This window comes from Trachurus trachurus (genome assembly GCF_905171665.1).
Source record: "Trachurus trachurus genome assembly, chromosome: 20".
Taxonomy (NCBI): domain Eukaryota; kingdom Metazoa; phylum Chordata; class Actinopteri; order Carangiformes; family Carangidae; genus Trachurus; species Trachurus trachurus.
In genome coordinates, this window is record NC_139911.1 from 12,089,133 (window position 1) to 12,110,449 (window position 21,317).

General features: G+C 40.0%; 3 protein-coding genes and 1 long non-coding RNA gene across 4 annotated transcripts; 3 read left to right on the forward strand and 1 right to left on the reverse strand.

Moving 5' to 3' along the window:
- Positions 1-2,380: 2,380 nt before the first annotated feature.
- Positions 2,381-6,611, forward strand: ppp1r42 (protein phosphatase 1, regulatory subunit 42; the record flags this gene model as incomplete). The annotated part of the gene is made up of 7 exons (XM_083995270.1): positions 2,381-2,512; positions 2,597-2,763; positions 2,856-2,994; positions 3,953-4,069; positions 5,786-5,903; positions 6,081-6,197; positions 6,493-6,611. The coding sequence occupies 7 exons, from the start codon at positions 2,381-2,383 to the stop codon at positions 6,609-6,611; spliced, it is 909 nt and encodes a 302-aa protein (XP_083851396.1).
- A 2,410-nt stretch (positions 6,612-9,021) lies between these two features.
- tcf24 (transcription factor 24) lies at positions 9,022-9,843 on the forward strand (the record flags this gene model as incomplete). Its single annotated transcript, XM_083995782.1, has 2 exons — positions 9,022-9,472; positions 9,736-9,843. Exons 1-2 carry the CDS (start codon positions 9,038-9,040, stop codon positions 9,841-9,843), a joined length of 543 nt encoding a protein of 180 aa, XP_083851908.1. The 5' UTR covers positions 9,022-9,037.
- A 1,726-nt stretch (positions 9,844-11,569) lies between these two features.
- LOC311003389 lies at positions 11,570-14,366 on the forward strand. Its single transcript, XR_014596268.1, has 8 exons — positions 11,570-11,649; positions 12,675-12,725; positions 12,811-12,874; positions 13,096-13,154; positions 13,427-13,479; positions 13,786-13,841; positions 14,078-14,130; positions 14,299-14,366. It is a non-coding gene; the product is annotated as an uncharacterized lncRNA (long non-coding RNA).
- Positions 14,367-14,928: 562 nt separating this feature from the next.
- Positions 14,929-21,256, reverse strand: mcmdc2 (minichromosome maintenance domain containing 2; the record flags this gene model as incomplete). Its single annotated transcript, XM_083995783.1, has 14 exons — positions 14,929-15,095; positions 15,274-15,383; positions 15,799-15,938; positions 16,054-16,233; positions 16,691-16,848; positions 17,173-17,378; positions 18,051-18,288; positions 18,479-18,607; positions 19,916-20,017; positions 20,114-20,236; positions 20,397-20,592; positions 20,748-20,807; positions 20,909-21,039; positions 21,160-21,256. 14 exons carry the CDS (start codon positions 21,254-21,256, stop codon positions 14,929-14,931), a joined length of 2,037 nt encoding a protein of 678 aa, XP_083851909.1.
- Positions 21,257-21,317: the final 61 nt, after the last annotated feature.

A 21,317-nucleotide genomic window follows, 5' to 3' on the forward strand; every position in this document is an offset into this window, starting at 1 on the left:
TGTTTTTGCCAGATATTTAAATGTATTACATGGATGGCTGTCACAGAACTGAGAAGGTATTTAGAGTATGCACTTTTAAAATAGTTTCGCCTAATGTTTGGTCTTTCATGGTGATTTAAGAATAAGTGAAACATATTGAACTCATTGGGCATGTAAATATTGTGATTATCACCAGATGGACATTAGTATGCATGACTAAAGGTGGAAAGGGAAAATTTATGTAAATTCAAATCAAGTCAAATTGTGGGCAGCCAAAAAATTCATTACCTGTAAATTTTACTTTATTCTTTTAACATTAGCAATTTTATAATTGCAAAGTATGTCGTCCAGTACAAAAAAAAAAAGTCATTACAGATTTACAGTGGAATGTACATTGTACATTTCTGTTTGAAAAAATAATAAATTAAACGGTGAACGACTGGGAGATTTGGCATGAGCAAGAGAGCAGCAGATTGATAGGACTCATGATTAGTAGATCTAGGAATATAGAGAGTGTTTAGACCTAATGATCCCCACTAAGATCTGGTGATGTTATGCTTAGTTTGGCTCTCAGAAAAAAAAGAGGAAAAAAAATCTTACAACTGTGGTGTTTTGATCGAGAAGCTGAACCCAGCTTTGAGAGTGCCACACTTCCTCTCTGCCATGTGCTCCTGCATAAGTGGTGGCAAGTCTTTCCCTCACAGGAAACCAAGGTCATGGCATGAAATAGATTAACAATGCAAGGGTCACTGGGAGAAGAGTGTTATGGTCCTAACATAGCATTTGGCTTTATAGATTAGACACTATAGCTTGGACGAATGTCCACATAGCTGCATAAAGAGCAAATAAAGGTTTAGTGTCCATTTAGTTTAGTATGGTTTCTGTTGATGCATAAGGACATAAGGACACTGTTAAGACCCAGCTATTTAATTTGTATTTATTCTTTATTCTGATATTTTAAAATATCACTTACAATACAACATGGCATTGCTAACATCCCTATGTATTTGTTTTGAATTTTCTACTTGCAATTTCAAAGCTAAAATGCCAATAACTTGAAAACTTAAAATAATATCCTGTTTAATTAAGTTCCTACTGGTATTGATCTAAAATTGCAACAATAGTTAAGAATGTGTGTTTGTAACCTAAATACTGCTGAAACCCTTAATATAATACATCCATGGCTGAAACTAACAAACATAACAAACAAGGTGACGGCTTACTTCCGGGTTGTCGGTGACCTGACGGACCCGCAACTTCCGTGGTTTCCATAGCAACAGTTTTGCTTGACTAAAACAAACAGCTGGACTTGCGGTACGTACGTTAAAAAATTGTTTAGTTAGCCTGCGTTTTAAAGTTAACTACTCTTCTTGAGAGGTATGAGAGTTTAGTTTACATTTTAGACCTGTTCAAAACATCATAATAACGAGGGAAATCACGGGAAATGTGGTTATTGAAGACGCTGCAGGGTGAAATAGCTTTTGAGCTAGCCATGAAGGCAGCCTAATGTTATTTTAATATAACCCGGGACCATTTTTAGTTCCTTTTCTGAGGCTTCCGCAGCTTTGTGGATCCCTACCGCCGTCTTTATTAACTTTAATAAATATGTCGTATCCCTCATGACAGCTCTGAGTGTCGCACTTCATTTGACAGTGATAAACTGCTGTTCCTAAGTCTCCAGAGAGAAGATACCCAGGGGTGTGTAAGTTCATTTTAGCCGATAACTTGCGTCCATACTCCTGCTCTGCAGTATCGATCAATGCCTCTTGTCTCCTACACCTCGGCCCTGTGCTTTGAGATCAAGTGTAGAAAATACCTGCTGTCTGTCACATCCCCTCCTTTCACTTCGTTAGCTTCATTTATTGAGTGCTGTATGACGAGCAGATGGAGAGGTGATGTATAATAATGCCTATTTGCGCAGTGAGATCAAAGTGCAATATGATATCTCAATGTCAGATCAAGCTAATATACAAGACCCATGGGAACTGAACAAGAGGAAGTAGTTGGAGCACTGCTCAGACTGCTTGGGGAATTGACCACTCTAATTACAACACAAATTGAGTGGTCACTCACCCTTTGGCCTCTTAGCAACTTTCCTGGAGAATAGTGATGTTTTCTTTCATCAATTATCCCTAATTGTGAATTGACAGTCAGGTTTTATGCCATTTAAAGTTCTGTACAAGGTTAATGTTTGTCTGTCATCCCTGATTACAAATGCTGGAGTAAGTTGGCATTAGTAAATAGTTCATCCATCCATCAACATTTGTCTGCCTGCTAAGGCTTATTCCAGCTCATATGTGTTTTTCCGCCCTAACAGACAGCTGTAGCCCCTGCTGCGGGTTGAACGCTTGGCTGAGGCTGAAAAGGATCCTCTCTGAAGCAGTGTCTGTGACGGGCCACCATGGTACATCTGAACTTAGATCTGATTGCTAAATCTAGAAACCACTTTAAAAAGAAAAGGGGCCTCTCCTTCCCGGAGTACCTCAAGACACTTACACATCTCCACTTTTCGGGCAAGAAGATCGAAGATATTGTAAGTAGTCATAATTAATACTGATGTTTTCAGCGATTTTCTATCTCGTCTGTGCCTCATGTTGTGTTGTCGTGTTATTTTCAGGGTGATCTCTCCATGTGCAGAAACCTCACCGTTCTTTACCTCTACGACAATCAGATCAAAGATATTTGCAACCTTGCCTTTGCCTTCAACCTCACCCATCTCTATCTGCAGAACAACAGCATTACTCATATTGATAATCTATCTAACCTGCAAAAGCTCTCCAAGCTGTAAGTAGGAAACTTTAAATGATTGTTTGTTGTTTGATGTCCCGTGTTGTTTCAGGTTTGTACAAACCTACTGTGTTTTGTCTTCTCTGCAGGTATCTTGGTAGAAACAGTATTGCAATGGTGGAGGGCTTAGAGCAGCTCAGTGAGCTCCAGGAGCTTCATCTGGAGAATCAGAAACTGGCACCAGGGGAAAAGTTGCTCTTTGACCCCAGGACTCTCCGCTCACTCGCTGTATGACCTATTTTTACACTGTTGAGTACAAATATAGTATGAGATTTAGAGAAAAAAAAGGTTGATACACGCTCCCGACATAATCTTGTCTTTTTTCGTTTAAAATTATATATATATAAATCAAAAGGTAAAAAAAAAAAAAAACAAGGCCTAATTTTAACTTTTTATACAAAAGGATATGTGTAGTGTATCAACTTGGTAGGTTATCACATATCACTGATTTCTCAGAGACGAGTGATCCAGGTAAAAGCAATATTGTGCTTGGTTTGATGATGTCAAAGGGACCTCTGTTGGTCTCTCTGGTCTGACAAATCAGTTAGGTCTGTTTGCTTGTAGGCAGGCCATGGATAAACACACCAAAAGTCTCAGCTTCTTGTTTGTTTGGATAATTAAAGAAATTGCTGTGCAAATTTAAAGAGTTCCAGCTTTTTATAAATGTGCCGTTATAGAACTTCAAACCAAGATGAACAGCACTATCTGGAGTGTGATTTGGACACCATCCTCGTAGCTCAGGCTCAGTATAAAGAGGGCAAACGTAGAATTCAAATGGTTAAACACACTGAAAGTGCACATTTATTTTGGGCACACACAATACTAATATGTTTCCTCTCAGATCCGGACCGTACCTTAAATAAATTGTCTGATAATTATAGTTTTGTAGACAGTGGTATTTTATTTTGAGTGTGTGTGTGTTTGTCCATAATTGATAAATGTTACAGCACTTTGTTATTTTTGCCTTTTTGGGGAAGTTGTGTTAGATATTTGAATAACTGTAAGGTTTAACTTTCAACCACATACAATGTATCTCGTTGATTGCGCTTGTTTTTCTCATTCTCTTCCCTCTCTGAAATTCTCTCTCAAGAGCCCACAAAATGATATTTATTATTTAATAATCCACCATCGTATTGACTGTTCAATGAACTGTTCTTACTCTGTTAATCCATTTTTTTTTACACAGAAATCTCTTCTCGTCTTGAATATCAATAATACCAACATTGATGATATCGGGGACCTGGCAGTGCTGAAGGAGCTCCAGCACTTTTCTGCTACTGACAATAAATTGAACAAGATGGAGGTAAATAATTTGAATATTTAACAAAACTGTTGGTGAAACAAGTTGTCATTCAGTAATTCTCATCCACTGTGGTAGAAGTAGATACTGCCTGCTCGCTGTACTCTGTAGAGTCAAAGTAAATAATACCACATTATACTGTAGTAATTATACATGACACAGTCAACATATTGGTTGATCAGATCATCATTAACATTGTTCCGTAGCTTTCTGCAATGATGTGTGAAATGATATGGAGAGCAGGGTTGTAAAGAACCAAATCCTGCAAATCCTGCCATAGGTTCCCAGTCTCCATGACTTGCACAGGGTCAGAATTATTCAACAAATCAGCGAGCCGCTCCCCAGAGACTTTTCTCACTGACAGCTTTAAACAAGCACAAGTTTCTGCTTTTCCTTGGGAGGCTGATTTTCCTCTCTGCCTTAGAATCCTCTATTTGATACCCTAAACCACCGGTACTTAACTTTATGGGAGATTCATCTGTGGCAGAGATATGATTTATGCTCTCTCACTTCTTTGAAAAATGACCTGCTTGTTTTTGAGGCTCACTCTCTAAAGGCAGTCGTTTTTCTGTTTGGATTGATATCTTAACTGAAAAGCTTGATGACTTCATTTAAAAGGACTAAATTCTTTTTTTTTTCACCACCAGTTAAAACCTGGATGACACATTGATAGCACTTCATGACTGATTACTTTGCTAAGGCTACTTTCTCAGGATAAATGCTTTTCTTTTGAGAACGGTGACGCAGGTAATTGCTGTACACGTGTCATTTTTAGCAGATATCTCCTATAATTTATACAACCCATCTGCCACTATTGATTCTGCAAAGACAGCGCTCCAAAGGATCGATTCGCTCTTCTGCGCCATTTGGTCAGAATCCAGAGGAAATGTTATGGATTTTTAAAATAGATTATGACAGGCAGTCAGCCAGGGTGACAAATGGGGAGCATCTTCAGAGGCCGTTATCTCTGCGCAGGGCAGAGAGGACAGGGGAATCGAAGCCCTGGTCAAATACAGGTTCATAACTGGCCCATCATTAGTCCAGGCAAAGAGAGCCAGCCAAGCTCAGTGAGTATCCAGCCTTTGCTGTTCTCCACGCCCCCGCGTGGGGGGCAATTTGGCGCTGGGCTGCTCTTCAGTGAGGGCCTTCTGAGTGACGGCCCTGACACGATCATTTATCAAAGCCTGGGAGCGCGCGGTGCTCAGGGGTCCCCTCTGAACTGATTGCAGCACGAGCTGGAAAAGTGGAAGCGCTTTGGCCAAGACAGGAAGGCAATGAACAATCAGAGCGTGTCCAGAGAGTATTCATATTTCCAGGCTTGGATTAATGTGCCTTTAGATAAACATACAACTGCAGGCAACTTGCTAGAGGAGCCAGCCTCACACGACCCCAGGAGAAAACTAGTAGTTACATGACACCGGCGACACTGTTTATTAAAATAGACTGATATGTTGTTTATGCACTTTCCTCTGGCCCTTGTACTTAACATTACCATTCACTTATAGCATGTCTTTAAAAGTTTGTCTGTTTGTCTCTGATTAGTCATCATATCAGAAAAATGTGTTATTTATCTAAAAGAGATTTTAATGTTTTCCTTTTTGGTTACTGAGCATAGCTTTAACAGACACAGTATCACAGTGGTGCCATTTAAAACATCCGTGGTTAGAACAAAAACACAACACATATTAGGTTAATTTTTCCTTTTTTGTACATTTTCAGGAGTTAGAGGATGTGTTCGGTCTCTGGCCTCAGCTGCTTCAAATGGAACTGAGCGGTAACCCTGTGTGTAAAAAACCAAAGTACAGAGACCGCCTGATTGTTGCGTGCAGGAGCCTCGGTAAAAAAATCTTTTTATTTTTCTAGCGTAATGGCATCCTAATCTGTAAGCGCACTTTATTGATTTGACTTACCCAGACTACTGTTTTCCTTTTTTTTCCCCCTTAACTAATGATAAAAAATAAAAAAATCTTTTCAATTTCAAATTTGATTGAATTTTTCGTACCATCTTTTGCAGTGGTTCTCGATGGACGGGACATTAATGAGTTAACCAGAGAGTTCCTCGTTAACTGGAAAGCATCAAAAGAGGCCAGGAAGAAAAGAAACAAACACACGCTGTCTGAACCCTTAACAGGTAAGTTACTAAATTCTGTAGTTTTTTAATGGGCCTGCTTTTTATTTGTATTCTTTGTTTCAACATGGTCATATTTGATTTAGTTTACGTATTTATTTATTTATTTATTTAAGTTTATTAGAAGTGTGATAATGGATAGACACAGTACTGAGACACTGCTCTTTCCACATACTTCCTCAATGGAATTTGGAAACCAACTACTTTATTATGCTGAGTGAGGTTTGACACGTTTGAATTTGCGTGCGTGTGTGTGTATGTGTGTTTTAAGTGTGACTTTGACTTGTTTATATTCCAGATGACTTTAACATGGGTCAGTGTCTACATCCTGGTCACATCTACAGCCATGCTAGATGGAACCCACGGCCGGCTCTCAGGTCTAGTAGTTCACGCAGACTTCAGTTAACACAAGAGTAGACATATTTCACAAACATAAAAACATGATGTTATATGTTTTCAACCAGACAACTTTTTAACAGTACATCATGAAATTATCACAAATCTGTCAGACAATAACTGTTAATAGGTTTAATGTTTTTTTTTTCAGTGTTATGAGTGTTTCCCTCAATCTTCCTGCTTGACAAATAACTTCCTTTTTTGTGAGATTGATTGTTTTATTTATGCAATGGGAGTATCATCAATCATCATAGTGTTGTCAGTCACTATTAAACATACTTTAAATGTTAAACTGCAGTCACTGAAGGAGAACGGCTTTATGATTGCTGACCCATAATCTGATAATGCTTCCTGTTGTTTTTATCTGATCTCGTAGGGTGCAAAAAATAAAGATTCCTATGCGTGGGCCTCTTAATCATGTGGCTGTTCCCTCAGCCATCTGCAGTCATGTGGGAGTTTAAGAGAAACCTAGCAATCCCTTGAACTTTCCACCCACAACTAACAGTGCTTTATTAAGACAACTTGGCCACAACATGTTAAAAATGTTTTGTTTTTTGTCTTTGTTATAACTAAATCTGTATTGTTATAAATGGCTAACCCAGTTGAAAAAAAAACTATTAAACAATGAATGAATGGTTTGCACACTTTTCTTTCCCTCACTTTCACAGCTGGTTCATTTCTAATTACATTTTTGGGGTCTGAGCATATACACAAGTTTGTCCAACTCAAACTGTTACTTCTGATAGAGGGAGCCTAATTTTTCTTCTGCATGCACTTTGGAGAATAAGTGATGTAAGAGATGCAGAGTGGCACAATCTAAATGATTTCACTGCCTTACTATTACAAGGCTTTACATTATCCAAAGCTAACAACATATGCTTCTATTCAAACAATTGTGATCAATGATACAGTCCTGGTTTTGTGGCAAAAAACAATAACGGAGGTTTTCATTGTCATCATTGTTGCTAAGTGTTTGAATGAGTTTTAGGGATCCACGTGGGTGTGTGTAACCCCTGAAAGATGCGGGGTAATTAGTGAAACAAGCTTACTTAACCTTCTTTTACTTCACCTTGTAATTAGTGGCAGGGAGCAATACTGTTACTCCATCCTTACAAAAACAATGTTTATTAAGAACAGTCCGAGGATATACATATTATGAATAATTCCTTTCATTAATTTGCCGACATCTCCGTTTGCAGCCCTGGAAATCAGAGTGATTAATTTATGAGTCTCGCAAGAATTTCCTCAATGCCTGCCTGTTGATTGCAGCGCTGGAGTTTATTTATTAGCTGTTCCAATGAGCTTGCAATTCAAGACACCTTGGCAATTAGTCAAATGTTTTGCATATCGCCTTACACTTGTCAGCCTGTCTTCATGGTCTGTTGCAAATTGCGTTTTGAAAGAGTAGTCTTTATTTTTGACCATGGCATTTTTGAGGTCTAATTTTTTTTACTTAATTTCTTCCCGTTGCCACTTTTTTTGATAGGCTTAAAAAATACAGTGTCAGGTTCGCAGCCAATTAGAGTGGGATATGGCCTACCACATATCAGCGTTCAAGGAAAAGAGAGTTCTGCCTCTGGCGTTGAAAGCGAGCCTCTGCTGCCCTCAGACAGAAATAAGTTGGGAAAGGGAAAAGAGCGGTGTTCTCCATTGCGAGGGAGTGTTATATGGAGCGAGTGATTAATTACGTCGGAGTGAAATACTTGCCCACCGCTTTGTGTATCCAATAAATTAAAGGCTCCTGAGACTTTTACGCACACAGGTGAAGTGTTGGATGCGCGTACGGGGACCGCTGCGCACCTTTCCTGCAGACGCACCACTTTATAAGGATAAGCTGCTGGGACGTCGACTGGGACTACTCTACAGTGAAGAGCAAATTCTCTGTCCTATATCCAAGCCCTCTTTGGATTGCCTTCATGTCGGTTTTCAAGACTTTGAGAAATACCAGAGGTAAACTCCAAAATCAGACCACCAACCAGAAACTGTTCTTAGGAGTTTTGTACACAGAGAAACTGCCTGCATGCATGACGGGGGTCTTCATTTGAACTGTAGGTCTTCTGACATGTCACTCTGCTGTCTTTGTTGTGACTGTGTACAGTTATCTGTGATGTCATTTGGCTTTTTCACAGTTTATTTTTGAGGGGATGTGCTGTAGAGTAATGTGTTGTCTGCTTATTTGGAGCACCCAGTAATCTGACAACATTTTCAATAATAAGAATAAGTTATGGTTTAATAAATAATGTAAATATAAACACTTTGATCGTGTAGATTACAATATAAGTTAAAGTTAAAGTTGGAACAGCGGCATGAAAAGCCCAATAACTCCCTAAAATTGTCTGTTGAAAAACTCTATAACGTGAGTTTAAATACAACCTATCATGTTAGGATCAAGTCCAAAAGTGACATGTGTTTGTGTTATAAATCTTCAGGACTCTAAGTGCACGCTGATGGTTGGCAGACAGACACTCCGAATGGACAGCGGTACTTGCTCCAGTGCGGTGGTGGACGACAGCCCTGCGTCCAGTCCCAGCTCCAGCCCCAGTCCGAGTCCGGACGGTCGTCGTCGGGAGCTGCAGCGGGCCAGGGTGCAGCTCCAGACCGGCGGGCTCGGCGGCAGAGGACGCCCGGCAGCGGCGAACGCGGCGCGGGAGAGGAGCCGAGTGCAAACCCTCAGGACCGCGTTTCTGGAGCTACAAAGGACTTTGCCGTCTGTGCCGCCGGACACCAAGCTGTCCAAACTCGACGTGTTGATACTGGCCACCACCTATATTGCCCATTTGACTCGAACACTACAAGAGGAAGGCGCGGAGGAGGGAGAGAGCACAAAACAAACAGAGGCGTTACACTCATTGAAAGGTGATGGCTACCTGCACCCAGTGAAGGTCAGTGATAACAATTATATTAACAACAACCACAATTATAATACGAATAGTAATAATTCAGATGGATGGTAATCTTTGTAGCCAGTTTGTCAATATTGATGATGAAATTATTTGGATAATTTCTGAAGGTATAACTCCCACTGGATTCAAAAAAGACAGAAATAAAAACAACCATAACACTGTTAATGTGTTATTATTTATATAACAAAATATGTTATATCATGCTCGATCTACTTCATTAACAAATTAATTATCTTCCTCAGAAATGGCCCATGCGATCCAGACTGTACGTCGGGGCGACCGGAACTTTCCTGAACACCACAAAAGCTTCAGAGTCAGAGAACCAAGGCCCATCATCGTCCTCTAAGTAACAGACTCAAACTATTTGGAAGAAACAATTTCATAACTGCATGAGTTTATGCTGTTTATTCTGACAGCAGCACATTGTTGATTGTAGAACAATTAGCCTACCTGATCTCACCTTCAATAAGCCTAATATGCCGACATGCATAAGACATTGTAAATTAATATATTATGTGAATTTTATTGTACAAAATTTTTTGAGAAAGACTACATGATGTTTCTGTTATTGTTGTTTTGGCTAATCCTGTTTGCCCTGCGTTGTGCAGCTCCATACATGTCCCTGGTATGATATCTGTAGAGATTCCACGGGGTAACGAGCCCGTCATGCTTGAGGTGTGCACTTTGAGTTGAAACATTTGCACTAAATGCATGTGTGAATAACTAAACATCTGTCATGTGAAGTGGTCTGTCAGAGAGTCGACAATGGAGGCTCTTCATCTCATGTTCCTTCTTATTTTTTACATGCATGGTTGTAAATGTGTTTGTGAATAAATGACTTCAGTGAAAGAAGACGAGTTCTCCTCTCTGACTAGAATTAATAATCCGGGGAAATCGACAAATCACTTAGGCGTATTAAAATGTTAAGGTATCGTTAGAAAATAAAGGAAAACCCTTAATAATTCACAGCCTATAAAATCAAGTTTGTCAATGCATAATTTATTTACAATAATGTTTTAACTTTTATTATTGATAGCCCTGAGTATATCATTATGGCCATTAGCATTATTTTTGTATTATTTATATAAGTATTAGCAACCTACTATTATTCATTTAATCTACACTGGTTTGTTGTATATCTTCTGGTCATTTAACAGGTTTTTATTTTATTACATCATCAGTCGTTGTAGGAGACAACGTATTATTTCAGTCAATTACGCCTGTGCTCACCCGTTAAATAGCCCAAAGAATTAGATTTTTAACAGATAAATACATTTTAATTAACTAGTCACTGCACTTGACTGAGGAGTATTAAGCTCTCGATTTGACAGTGACTTTAAAAATCAAATGGGCTAAAGATGAATAAAAAATTAAAAGGATGAAATATGATGTTCCAGCTGTTGAATGTTAAACTGCAGTGTCTCTTTAAAAATATCAAACAAAATATACAGTACATACAGTATATTTGTACCAATAACAATAACTAAGATATTTTAAATAAGGGAATTAACCTCTGTCGCCACATCAAACTACAATGTAACATTTCAGTGGAAACAAAGGTGGTAGTTATTATGACCGACACTCAGATCTTCATTTATTTAACTTTGTTGGATTAATTGATTTAACTCTAGTAGCCTATAGGCTATTCTAAAACTTTTATATATTTTTTTAATAGGCTAATAATACTAAATGCAAGGGCAAATCGCAACATTTTAGGAAGAGATGGTAAAGGCATTTTAATAAAGATCATAGAATAAAGATTATTATAGAAGTTTGCAAATTATCAGACCAAACGACCAGTGCATGTTTTCAATGCAGGCAGCCATAATAGAAAACCCACCAAATATCTCTAATCCGTCACAAATATGACACTTGTAAAAACTGTTAAATTAGTAAATCAATCAGTCATTTTTCTAATTTCAATATAAGCGTCAGACAGTCGGAGGTGGTGGCTTGGTGCTGATTGCTGCCCTGCTGCCCAGCTGTGGACTCAAAGTGCCGCAGTGCGCAGCTCCGAGGCGCAGTGAAGTGACGGGAGGAGGACGCACCGGAAACTCTCCCTCTTGTCCTGCAGAGACCGTGGTGAGCAGTCGTGCTCTAGCCCACGTCTCAACTACTGAACGATGGGATCTTCAAGATTGATCTCCAGCACCTAGGTAGGTACCGTTCAGATGCGTTCATATGTACCAGGTAGCGGCTTTAAAGGTTCAATTCCGTCAACGCGCTTCCAAGCTAATTTGGAGCTGGATTCGTCTTGAAAGCGGCTGTTGGTAGTTAGCTTGAAGCTAGTTAGCATCTGTGCCACGTGGGTAAGAAGAGCGCGTGCTTTGCAGTAGTTTTCATTACGACTCATAACTACTAAAAAACAAGTTGCATGTTTTTCTAGCAACAAAGCTAGTCGTTTTTTCAACATACACCAGTATCACTATTCACTCGTCAATGTCTCCACTCGGCCATGCACGTGTACAGTAATGCACGTGGATAATGTAATTTCTTGTCATGATCCTCAATCACGTTTGATTTTAAATCATCATTCGTAACTCATTTCAAGCGATCATGTTGTACATGTGGGCACAGATGGCAACGGCCAATGCGGGCTGCACATATGCCACCACACATATGCACCACACACACCAATGACCGATCAGTAATTTGGGGTTTTATGACATCACATCAGACAGATCCCATCTTTACTTCAGGTCCCTAAAGCAATAAATCATTCTTTTAGACAGTTCAAACGCCCTCTGTGCCACTGTCCATATCTGGCTTTGTCCAGGGGGGGTCAGCAGAACAGCGGCTGGTCAGGGGAATTGCCCTCTACCATTATTTCACTGTGGAAAATCATCATGATCCCTTCTGAGGCCCTAAGGTCATGGCAGAGGTCGTGACCTGCTGTTGAACCCGGTCCTCAGACCTGCGTGCTCCCAAGCTGTGTTAACACTGTCCCCTTTGACCTTCGGGTGATCAGTCATAAGTCCTCAACCATATTGACTACTCTCTCAGTATGTCTTATTCATGCAAGCTGAAAATCAATAACATCACTCCTGAGAGTAATTAGTTGTGAGGATTGGTTAGGTTACTGTGAGAGACAGTGGAGGAAAATCATGGTTGGCTGAGAAGATGAACTTTGAAAAATGAAAATGATTTTGAATTTAAATGTTTGTGGCTCTTGTCTTTTTAGGAGTGCTGATCAAGATGGTCGAATCCAGCTATGACTGGCACACATGACAAGGTGAGATTAAGGTGTTTCACAGCATTCAGTTATACAAAAATGGGCTTAGTGGAATTTGTAATTAATGATACCTTTTTTATTTCAGATGTCAGACTGCCACTGCAAACTATAGATGGCCCACTGCTGGTCTTCACTGTGCAGACATGAAGGTGAGTGCAAATGTGGTTGTGCAGTGATTTTAGGCTCGAGGACATTCCTGCTGCTGGCACAGTGATGAGTTCATTCTTTGCCGTTTACCCATCAGACAATAACATGGTGAAACTGTGACTAACTGAATAACCAGCATAAGATTAGTTGGGACTGTTTCTATAGAAAAGATGTGGCAAACATGGTATTAATATTTCTTTCTATCTCTGATATTTTTCCTTAGATGCCTGCTGACAGAAGATGGTCCTGACGTAATGCTGCGTTTCCTGTGCTGATCAGGAGGTGAGTTTCCTAAGTATTTTTTGCTCTGCTGTGCACTTATGCTGCTGGAACAACATTGGTATTGAATATAATCTGGTAATGACTGAGCACTAACTTCTGCAGCTGGAATAGTGATGAATTCACACTTTGCCGTTTACCCATCAGACAATACGGTGGTGAGACTGTGACTTAACTGAACGACCAGCATAAGATCCGTTAGGACTGTTTTTGTGCCTACACAGCACATCATCTTAACAAATTAATCTCAACCGTGATATTTCTTTTTCCCTCAGATGCCTGGTGACAGAAGATGGAGCTGATGTAAACCTGTGTGGCTTTGCAGGAGGTGAGTTCCTGCTGTACATTTATGCTGCCAACTTAAGTAGTCTAGTTAGTGATCGTTTCCCAATTTAAATTGCTTTAAACTGAGCACTGGCAACGTTTGCAGCTGGAATAGTGATGAGTTTAACTTTTTGCCGTTTACCCATCAGACAACAAAATGGTGAGACTGTGACCTCTGAATTACCAGCTGCAACCTTAAAAGCCTTACCTTACCATGTAGTCAGAAAAGGCCATCTTGACACACTGCCATGTAGTGTTACAGAAGAAACTGCTGCGTGTAGTTCTGACAAATAAGCATTGTGTTCAACAGATAAGCAGCTGCTGCACTGGAAGTACTGTATGAGCACCACCCTCATCTAATCCCTGGTAAGTACAGCTAATTCTAAAATGTATTTATTGACGCATGAATACATTTCATGCAACAATGAACAGCTAAACTGAAGTGGTTTAAGTAGTAATGATGAATTCACTTTTCGCCGTTTACCCATCAGACCAAAAATGGGCTGCTGAGATGTGACTTAACTGAACTAAAATACTAAGCTGGAAACCCATGCACATCACTGTATTTTCAATTAATGATACATTTCTCATTGATTGGACAGGTTACAGAACCAGTTTCCTGACCAGGTGTCGAAAGGGAAACACCATTTGAAAGGTAATTACTTACCCCCCAAACCCCCATCTGCTTGTAACAATAATACACTACATTTAGTTGATGTATTGTCTTACTACAAAATGGAGCATGTGTTCATCTGTTCAGTAACTGCATTACCTTTTATCCAATGTTTGTCTAACTGTTTTCCATGTGTCTCTCTCTCTACAGTGTTGTGGATCACAAAGACCTCGCTTGTGCAGATTTTATTTTTCAAATAAACTTGTCTACAAGAAAAATGCTTTGACTTGATCATTTGAATTATTCTGCATATATTTTATGTACTGAAGTTTTTTATTCTTTCTAAACACTCAGATTTTAGTCATACATCTCAAGTAATACAGGAACATCTCAATGAATTAGAATATGATGGAAAAGTTAATTTATTTCAGCAGTCCAATTCAAATAGTGAAACTCGTATTGTATAGATTGATTACACATGGACTGAAATATTTTATGTCTTTATTTCTTTGAACTGTAATGATTATGGCTTACTTTTAATGAAAATCCCAAATTCAGTAAATCAAAACATTTTGAATATTGTGAAAGTTCACTATTGTAGGTGTCACGCTGTCATCAGATTAACTCAAATGCCTGCAAAGGTTTCCTGAGCCTTTAAATGGTCTGGTTCAGTAGCTACAGTATCATGGGGAAGACTTATTGAGATTGCCTGTTCATCACCATAACGTTAATTACAACGTGTTTTGTGTGTAATACAACTAGAAAGGAACGGTCATCATCATGGTTTATGGTTACCGTGATCTTGTGCTGCCTACCTGTGTTTTGGGTCTTTGAGAGGTCCTACTCCTCTGTGATGTATGTGTCTGCTCCAGGTGCGTAGGCGTAAATGAAGCGCAGGATATTCTGGTGAAGTTCATCCAGGGTCGTGTCTCTCCTGTGCAAACCATCCACATCTCCCAGGTCGCAGGGAAACACTGCATCAGGTGGAATAACGAGAGCAGAGGCTCCTGTAGGAAGATATAAACCTTTTAAAAAAACTTTTTTTTGTGCAGAACATTCAGTACTTATCAATAACATAATCCCAGCAGGGTAAAATCTTCAGTATATAAATTAATTGATATAATAATTGGACAAATGATGGAATGTACTTATCGGTGAAAGGGTGAGAATTAGTTTTAAAGGTACCGTGCTTGAGAGTGACCGAGTTTTCACAGAGGAGCACAGCGATCACAGCATCTTCCTCCAGCACATGGTTTCTGAGACACAACTTGCAGTGGGCCTCTGCCAAAGACATCCTTCAATAAAAACCATGAGAAGGACCATTTATAAAAAAAAAAAACACATCCAAGTTATATGCTGAATGAGGAGTCTAAGTTTGTATCAAGTAGGAAGGCATCAGAAGTGGTACAGGTCATGTAAATATTTTGAGAATTAGAAGTTAATTTGACGTTTTCTTCATGCAGTCGAACTGAAAACATATTTATTTTCATAGCTTTCGTTCCACATAAAATATGTCACCATAGTGAATAAGGTTTGTAAACACATGTCATAACCAAATGAAAAATAGTAATCTGAAGATGTGGATGTGAGTTCTCCATCTAGTGGATAAAAGTGGCATTACACTGGACACAGACTACAATCTGTGGTGAAGATGGAATATTAAAACAATGATGATGATAATTCATCCTAATTTTGCAGTAGAGTGCTTACAGTAGTTTGATAGAAGCCACAGATATCTTGACACCCTGGCTCTGTGTGCGGACTCTGCGGCTGGCCATGTAGTAACCATGGATCAATTTCTTTGCTGCAGGGGTAAGCTCCACTTTTAAACTTAGTGCATGGGCTAGCAGCTGGGAAATGTAGAAATCAGAACAGCAATTGTAATATAAGGTTATTGTATTTACACAAAAATCAAGGCTGTGTATTTTGATGAAAAAAAAAAGCAATGCAAAGGCGTTTTTTAACCTCCTGGTAGTCTTGAGAAGAAAACTCCACGCAGGATGAGTAGAGGGGTTTTCCAGGCTGTACTGCCTGCTGGAGGGTGTGGACAGCCTGGGTGAGCAGGGTCTGATCTCCCACCATATCCTTACACTGGATAACCAGGCCAAAAGCATCTGCCAATTGAAGTGGGATAGGACCCATTTCCTGCTCACACAGAAGACATTGGGCATCAGACAGCTGTCTTATGTGCTGCTTTCAAAGTAGTAACCTGCTGAGATTCCAAAATGATAAGGTAAGCCTCTATATATAAACCACTGACTTGTTCTACAGCTTATTGACTGCTTCTTCCCCGCAAAAGAAAAAAAAACAAAGCATTGATTATTCTCAAGGGCTCTGCTATGAAGTAATGTTTTCTGGGCAGGGCACTTCCTTCAAGAAAAGTAAATTGTCTCAGTTTCCTGTTTTGCCTGTGTTGTCTACAGACAACATCTGAGCTGAATGAGATGTGACATTTTCTGAGCTCAGTGAATGGCACAACACACGCTTAGGTTACATCAACATAGGACACATGGTATTCTCCACAAGAAATCACAATTTAGATCAATTTTAAAAGAGCTTTACAATAGCGATACAACGCTGTGTTGTCGATTGTACTACTCACTGCAGTTCCCAGTACGGCGCAGTCTGACCTCCCAGTCCGCTGAGAGGCGTCGGTGCGAGCCCAGAAGCTGCACTCGACCGGAAAGGAAAGCTGCTGGTCGGCATCTTCACCATACTTCTTCCCTGGGATGAACACTGACACTGTGCGGTTCTCCAGCACTGAGAATAGAACATCAGTTATTATAAAGTGTGTCCAAGCAAGTTTCTTCTATAATATCATGTATAGAAGAATACATGATATTATTGAATGACCCCATCACTAAAATTATGTATTGTGTCATAGGTAGGCTGTATAGTGTGGGAATAAAGGTTTAATTTACTTTATACAAACTGTCACAACATTACTCTTTATCGCACTGATGGAAATTTGCTTGGATACACTTCAGTTAGCAGAAATTATCCATCATCTGTGTAGCTGACTGACTCCTCTCCAATTATCTAATGACATAACTTATCATTATATGAATCACTCTGGTGTTATACCTGACTGGATGGAATCCAGCCTGTCCTTTTTGTAACAGCCAAGATCTCCCAACATGCATATGCCCCCAGTAGCTAGCAGGGCTGAACCAGCGTGGATGTTGGCTGTGCCGGCTCCGTGTTGGTCCCGAGACAGAGACGCAAACATCTCCCCTGAGGCCTGATGCCTGACCCCACGACATGACAAACCCAAGCTGTATGCCATAAGCCTAATAAAAACACAAAAGGTAAAGGGCAATGAGGAATATTTTATCTAAAGTTCTGTATGCAGACGGTTCATGGGATGCACCAAGTAATTCAAATCATTTAAAGGGATAATTCAACATTTTGGCAAATTGGCCCATTGCCATAATCCCTATAGTTTTTGTTGCTATTTAGTTTGTTACCTTTAATTGTCTGTGCAAGCTATTTTTAGAAAGGCAGAGCAGAGCGGTGAGCTGCTCAGAGCGCAGTTTTTCGGCAAGCAGTCCTTGCATTTGCCTCGAAAACAACTCCGTCTCGTGACGTTTGGTTATTATCTCATAGCGTGGTGAATGTGCAGGTCACAACTTGTCCACGAGAGTGTTTTGGAGTTGTTGGATTGTGCATTTAATGAGTTTGATGACGGAAACGAAGAAATCCCATTAGCCTCCATAGCATAGTTCTGAGCAGCTCATGGCTCTGCTCCGCCGTTCTAAAAAGAGCTTGCACCGAAAATTAAAGGTAACGAACCTACTGCTATGACTGTAGGGATTATGGCAATGGGCCAATTTGCCAAAATGTTAAACTATCCCCTTAAATGATTTGAATTACGCAGCTTGGTGCATCCCATGAACTGACTGCATACAGAACTTTAGATAAAATATTCCTCATTGCTCATCATCCTTTTAACTGTCCTTTACCTGTCCACTATGAGAGTGTCAGTTCCTACAACCAGGAGATCCAAGTTGTGAAATGTGTCTTTTGCATCTGCTCTGGTCTGCACCAAGCTGAGCAACAAACCCAGCTTTAGCGGGTTGTACAAGCCTGGAGGAGCCACGTCCAACCCAAAGCAGTGAGCTAAAATGGCAGGGAACCTCCACGGAGATGAAGCTGTGGCCTTCAGGACCTCCTGAAAACGGAGACTGACCTTATGGGGATCTGTTGGTAGAAGTGTGAGATATAGCAGAGATTTCAGTATTAAAAGTAGTAGTACAAATGTTGCACAAAACATGTGAAGATTAATCAGAATAAACCAGGTCAAAAAGATTCTTTTTTTTTTATCAGTTTGTCTGTGGATTGGATTTTTGTTCATTTGTAAGATTCATTATGAGATCATTTACTGACTTACACTCTGGCTCCCACAGCCGGACGCTATTTGCCTCGACACTCCAGGTAATGTTGGGCCACTGGTGCACATGCGCAGGAATTCCCAACACTCTGTAGAGCCGACCGATTCTCATCGAGTTACACAGCTCATCTACACGAATAGGGGACACAAAGCAAAAACACGCAAAGGGGTTGTTCTCCGCCCCTGCCTGGCGATTATTAAAGAAACATGCATGCCACCTACAAACCACTGCCAAGAGAAACACACAGTGAGGCCTTAAGAACAAAGATTTCTCTGTGTGCGAATTGCACGGCCAGCTAATGAGTGTTCCTTTGCACTTATTAACATATATGTTTAGTAACGGGAACCCTGTGTATTGAATTCCTCACTACGACTGGGTCAACAGAATATGTTAATTCTGGTGCTGAGATTTGCTAAGCTCTCAGGGGTACCAGCCTGACAATGTTATTAGAGGGGACAGAAACACTTAATATCCCTCCTTGAGGCACTGTGTGCGGCTGGCTGCACAAAAAATCTGTTTATTTGAACTCTCCCCCACTAAGTTTGTGTTCCAAAGTTAGCCTCATTTAGAAAACCAGAGAAAATTAATGACAACCCTCAGTGCATCTGACTGGGTGTAAATATAACCTATTACAACCACATTATTCAAGACCGAGGGCGAATATAATGAATGAGAATAAGATTTTACAAATAAATATTACCCTATTAAATTCTGAAGACATTAATCTACTGTACAGTATGTCCTTTGATATTTTCTGCTTGTAAATGAAAACTGAGCCTTTTAACCCAGATAAAGTCAATGTACTAATTTGTTCTCTACTATGCAAACCACACTGTGCTTCACAGGACACGGTCAGCCACACAACTGAGTCTCTGAAGCTGGTTAGGCCTTATCAAGCTCCATCCTGACAGAAATACTTGACCTTATGGCAGTCTCAATCTGGGTGCATGTGCCAACAATATTGCTCTGCAACTCTCACAGTTATAAATGAAGTTCATATGTGAAGATCAAAACAATATCTTAGGTACCCTTTGAATAAAACAGAGCTATTATGTACTCATACTCCACCACAGGGACATGAACTAATTTATTAGTTTTAGTTCAGTATTTGTATAGAAAAAAATCATTGATGTCTTGTGTCTGCGGCTTTTCTCGGATTTAACACGAGACTTGAATATGCCAAGAAACACAAGATTTAAGTCCAGCTTGAAAGAAGATACACAACACTGTTTATAGTGTGATTAATATTCCTTGTTGTTTTATGATTGGTCTACTCTGATGTGGACCTTTGATGTTGTGGTGTGTTTTTGATCTCTGCTGTTATTGATGTTGATCATCGTATATGGTAATACCGGTACACACTTTGAATACATATGCATCTTTTTCCCAACTTCTGACAGATTAAACTCACCTCTGCTAGATTAACATGGACCTACCTCTGAGAAACAGGGTGACTGATTGGTATCTGTGTGAACTTTGCTGATGGGCCTTCAGAACATCCAGTGCTTTGACATGGATCAGCTCCACCAGCTGCTTGTCTGTCTCCACAGAGAAACACATGCAGGACATACAACACTGTTTTCTTTAAGCTGCTTCGACTCAGTAACCACTTCTGCTAATGTTCTTATTGTCACCTCCCAAAACTCTGAACTTCACATCCTCTTTCAGTGGGAAGTTGCATTTCATGCAAATGAAGTCATTTCTCACAGTAGCTGACTCTGTGGCTCCAGGTGCATGGACCCGTATATGGTGAAACCCTAGAGGCAGCATTAAAGAAATATAATCAAATGTAAATCCACTTTTATGTCTCTGAATACTATTTGTCTAAGAGGTCTTTCTTTACAGTCAGCATTACTAGAAGCTGAGCAAACCCGTAAAAAGAGGATTTAAGAGGTGATAGTGTCCTGTCTGAAGTACCTGTTGAGGAGGGGCAGTCATCGTTGGTGCAGAGGAACCGGGCCCCCTGGGTGTATTTTGTAACTCTTGTCATAGCAATGACCAGGCCCTCCATGGACACAGGCCGCATGGGGCCATATTCACGTGAAAAACTACAAAGGTCCAGCGTGTACTCAGGGAAAGGAGGAAGGTGTGTGAACTTCAGAATTACATTGACCTAAAAAAAAAAAAAAAAAAAAAAGGGAACCAAATGACACATTATTACAGGAGAATAGATCAAGCTTGCTAATAATGAACTTATAGGATGTCAATGAGCTAAAATAGTCAAGTGACCACCGTAGAGAAGAGGATGTGCTCTTTTTCCATACATACCTGACTCTCTGTGTGTATTTTTTCAACAAGTGAAAGGGTCTGTACAGCCAGGAAGCAAACCTGAATGAGGATTTAGTCCGACGTGGTTAACCTTGCAGTGGGAGCTCACATTTCGTCTTTGCTAGCCATTTATTTATATATATTTCACTGCTTTCACTTACAGACTGAAACAATGCTGTTGCCCTCAGAGGTTCATGAAGAAGACAGTCACCCAGTACTGGATCCATCTCCATCACATCTGATGGATTCACACTGATACAAAACCTGTACACTGCCTCGGTGTGTTGAGGATCTGGAGAGAGGAGCCATAATTAGGAAAACTTGAATCTCTGCGCTTTTAGCCATCATGCTAACAACCTGAGTTGACTAATTATGCTAATTTTTGTGTGTTTTGTTTTTACAGCAGGCTTACCGTTGAACTGTCTACAGTCTTCAGTCAGTTTCTCAAGGCCACCGCTTCTGTCTAGATAAACCAGGACAGATTCTTTCAAAGATAAACTGCCAGCCATTTTTTATTCATTAGCAAAAAAGTAAAGCTGGGAGAAGTTAGCGTCGCTGTTGGCGCGTCAA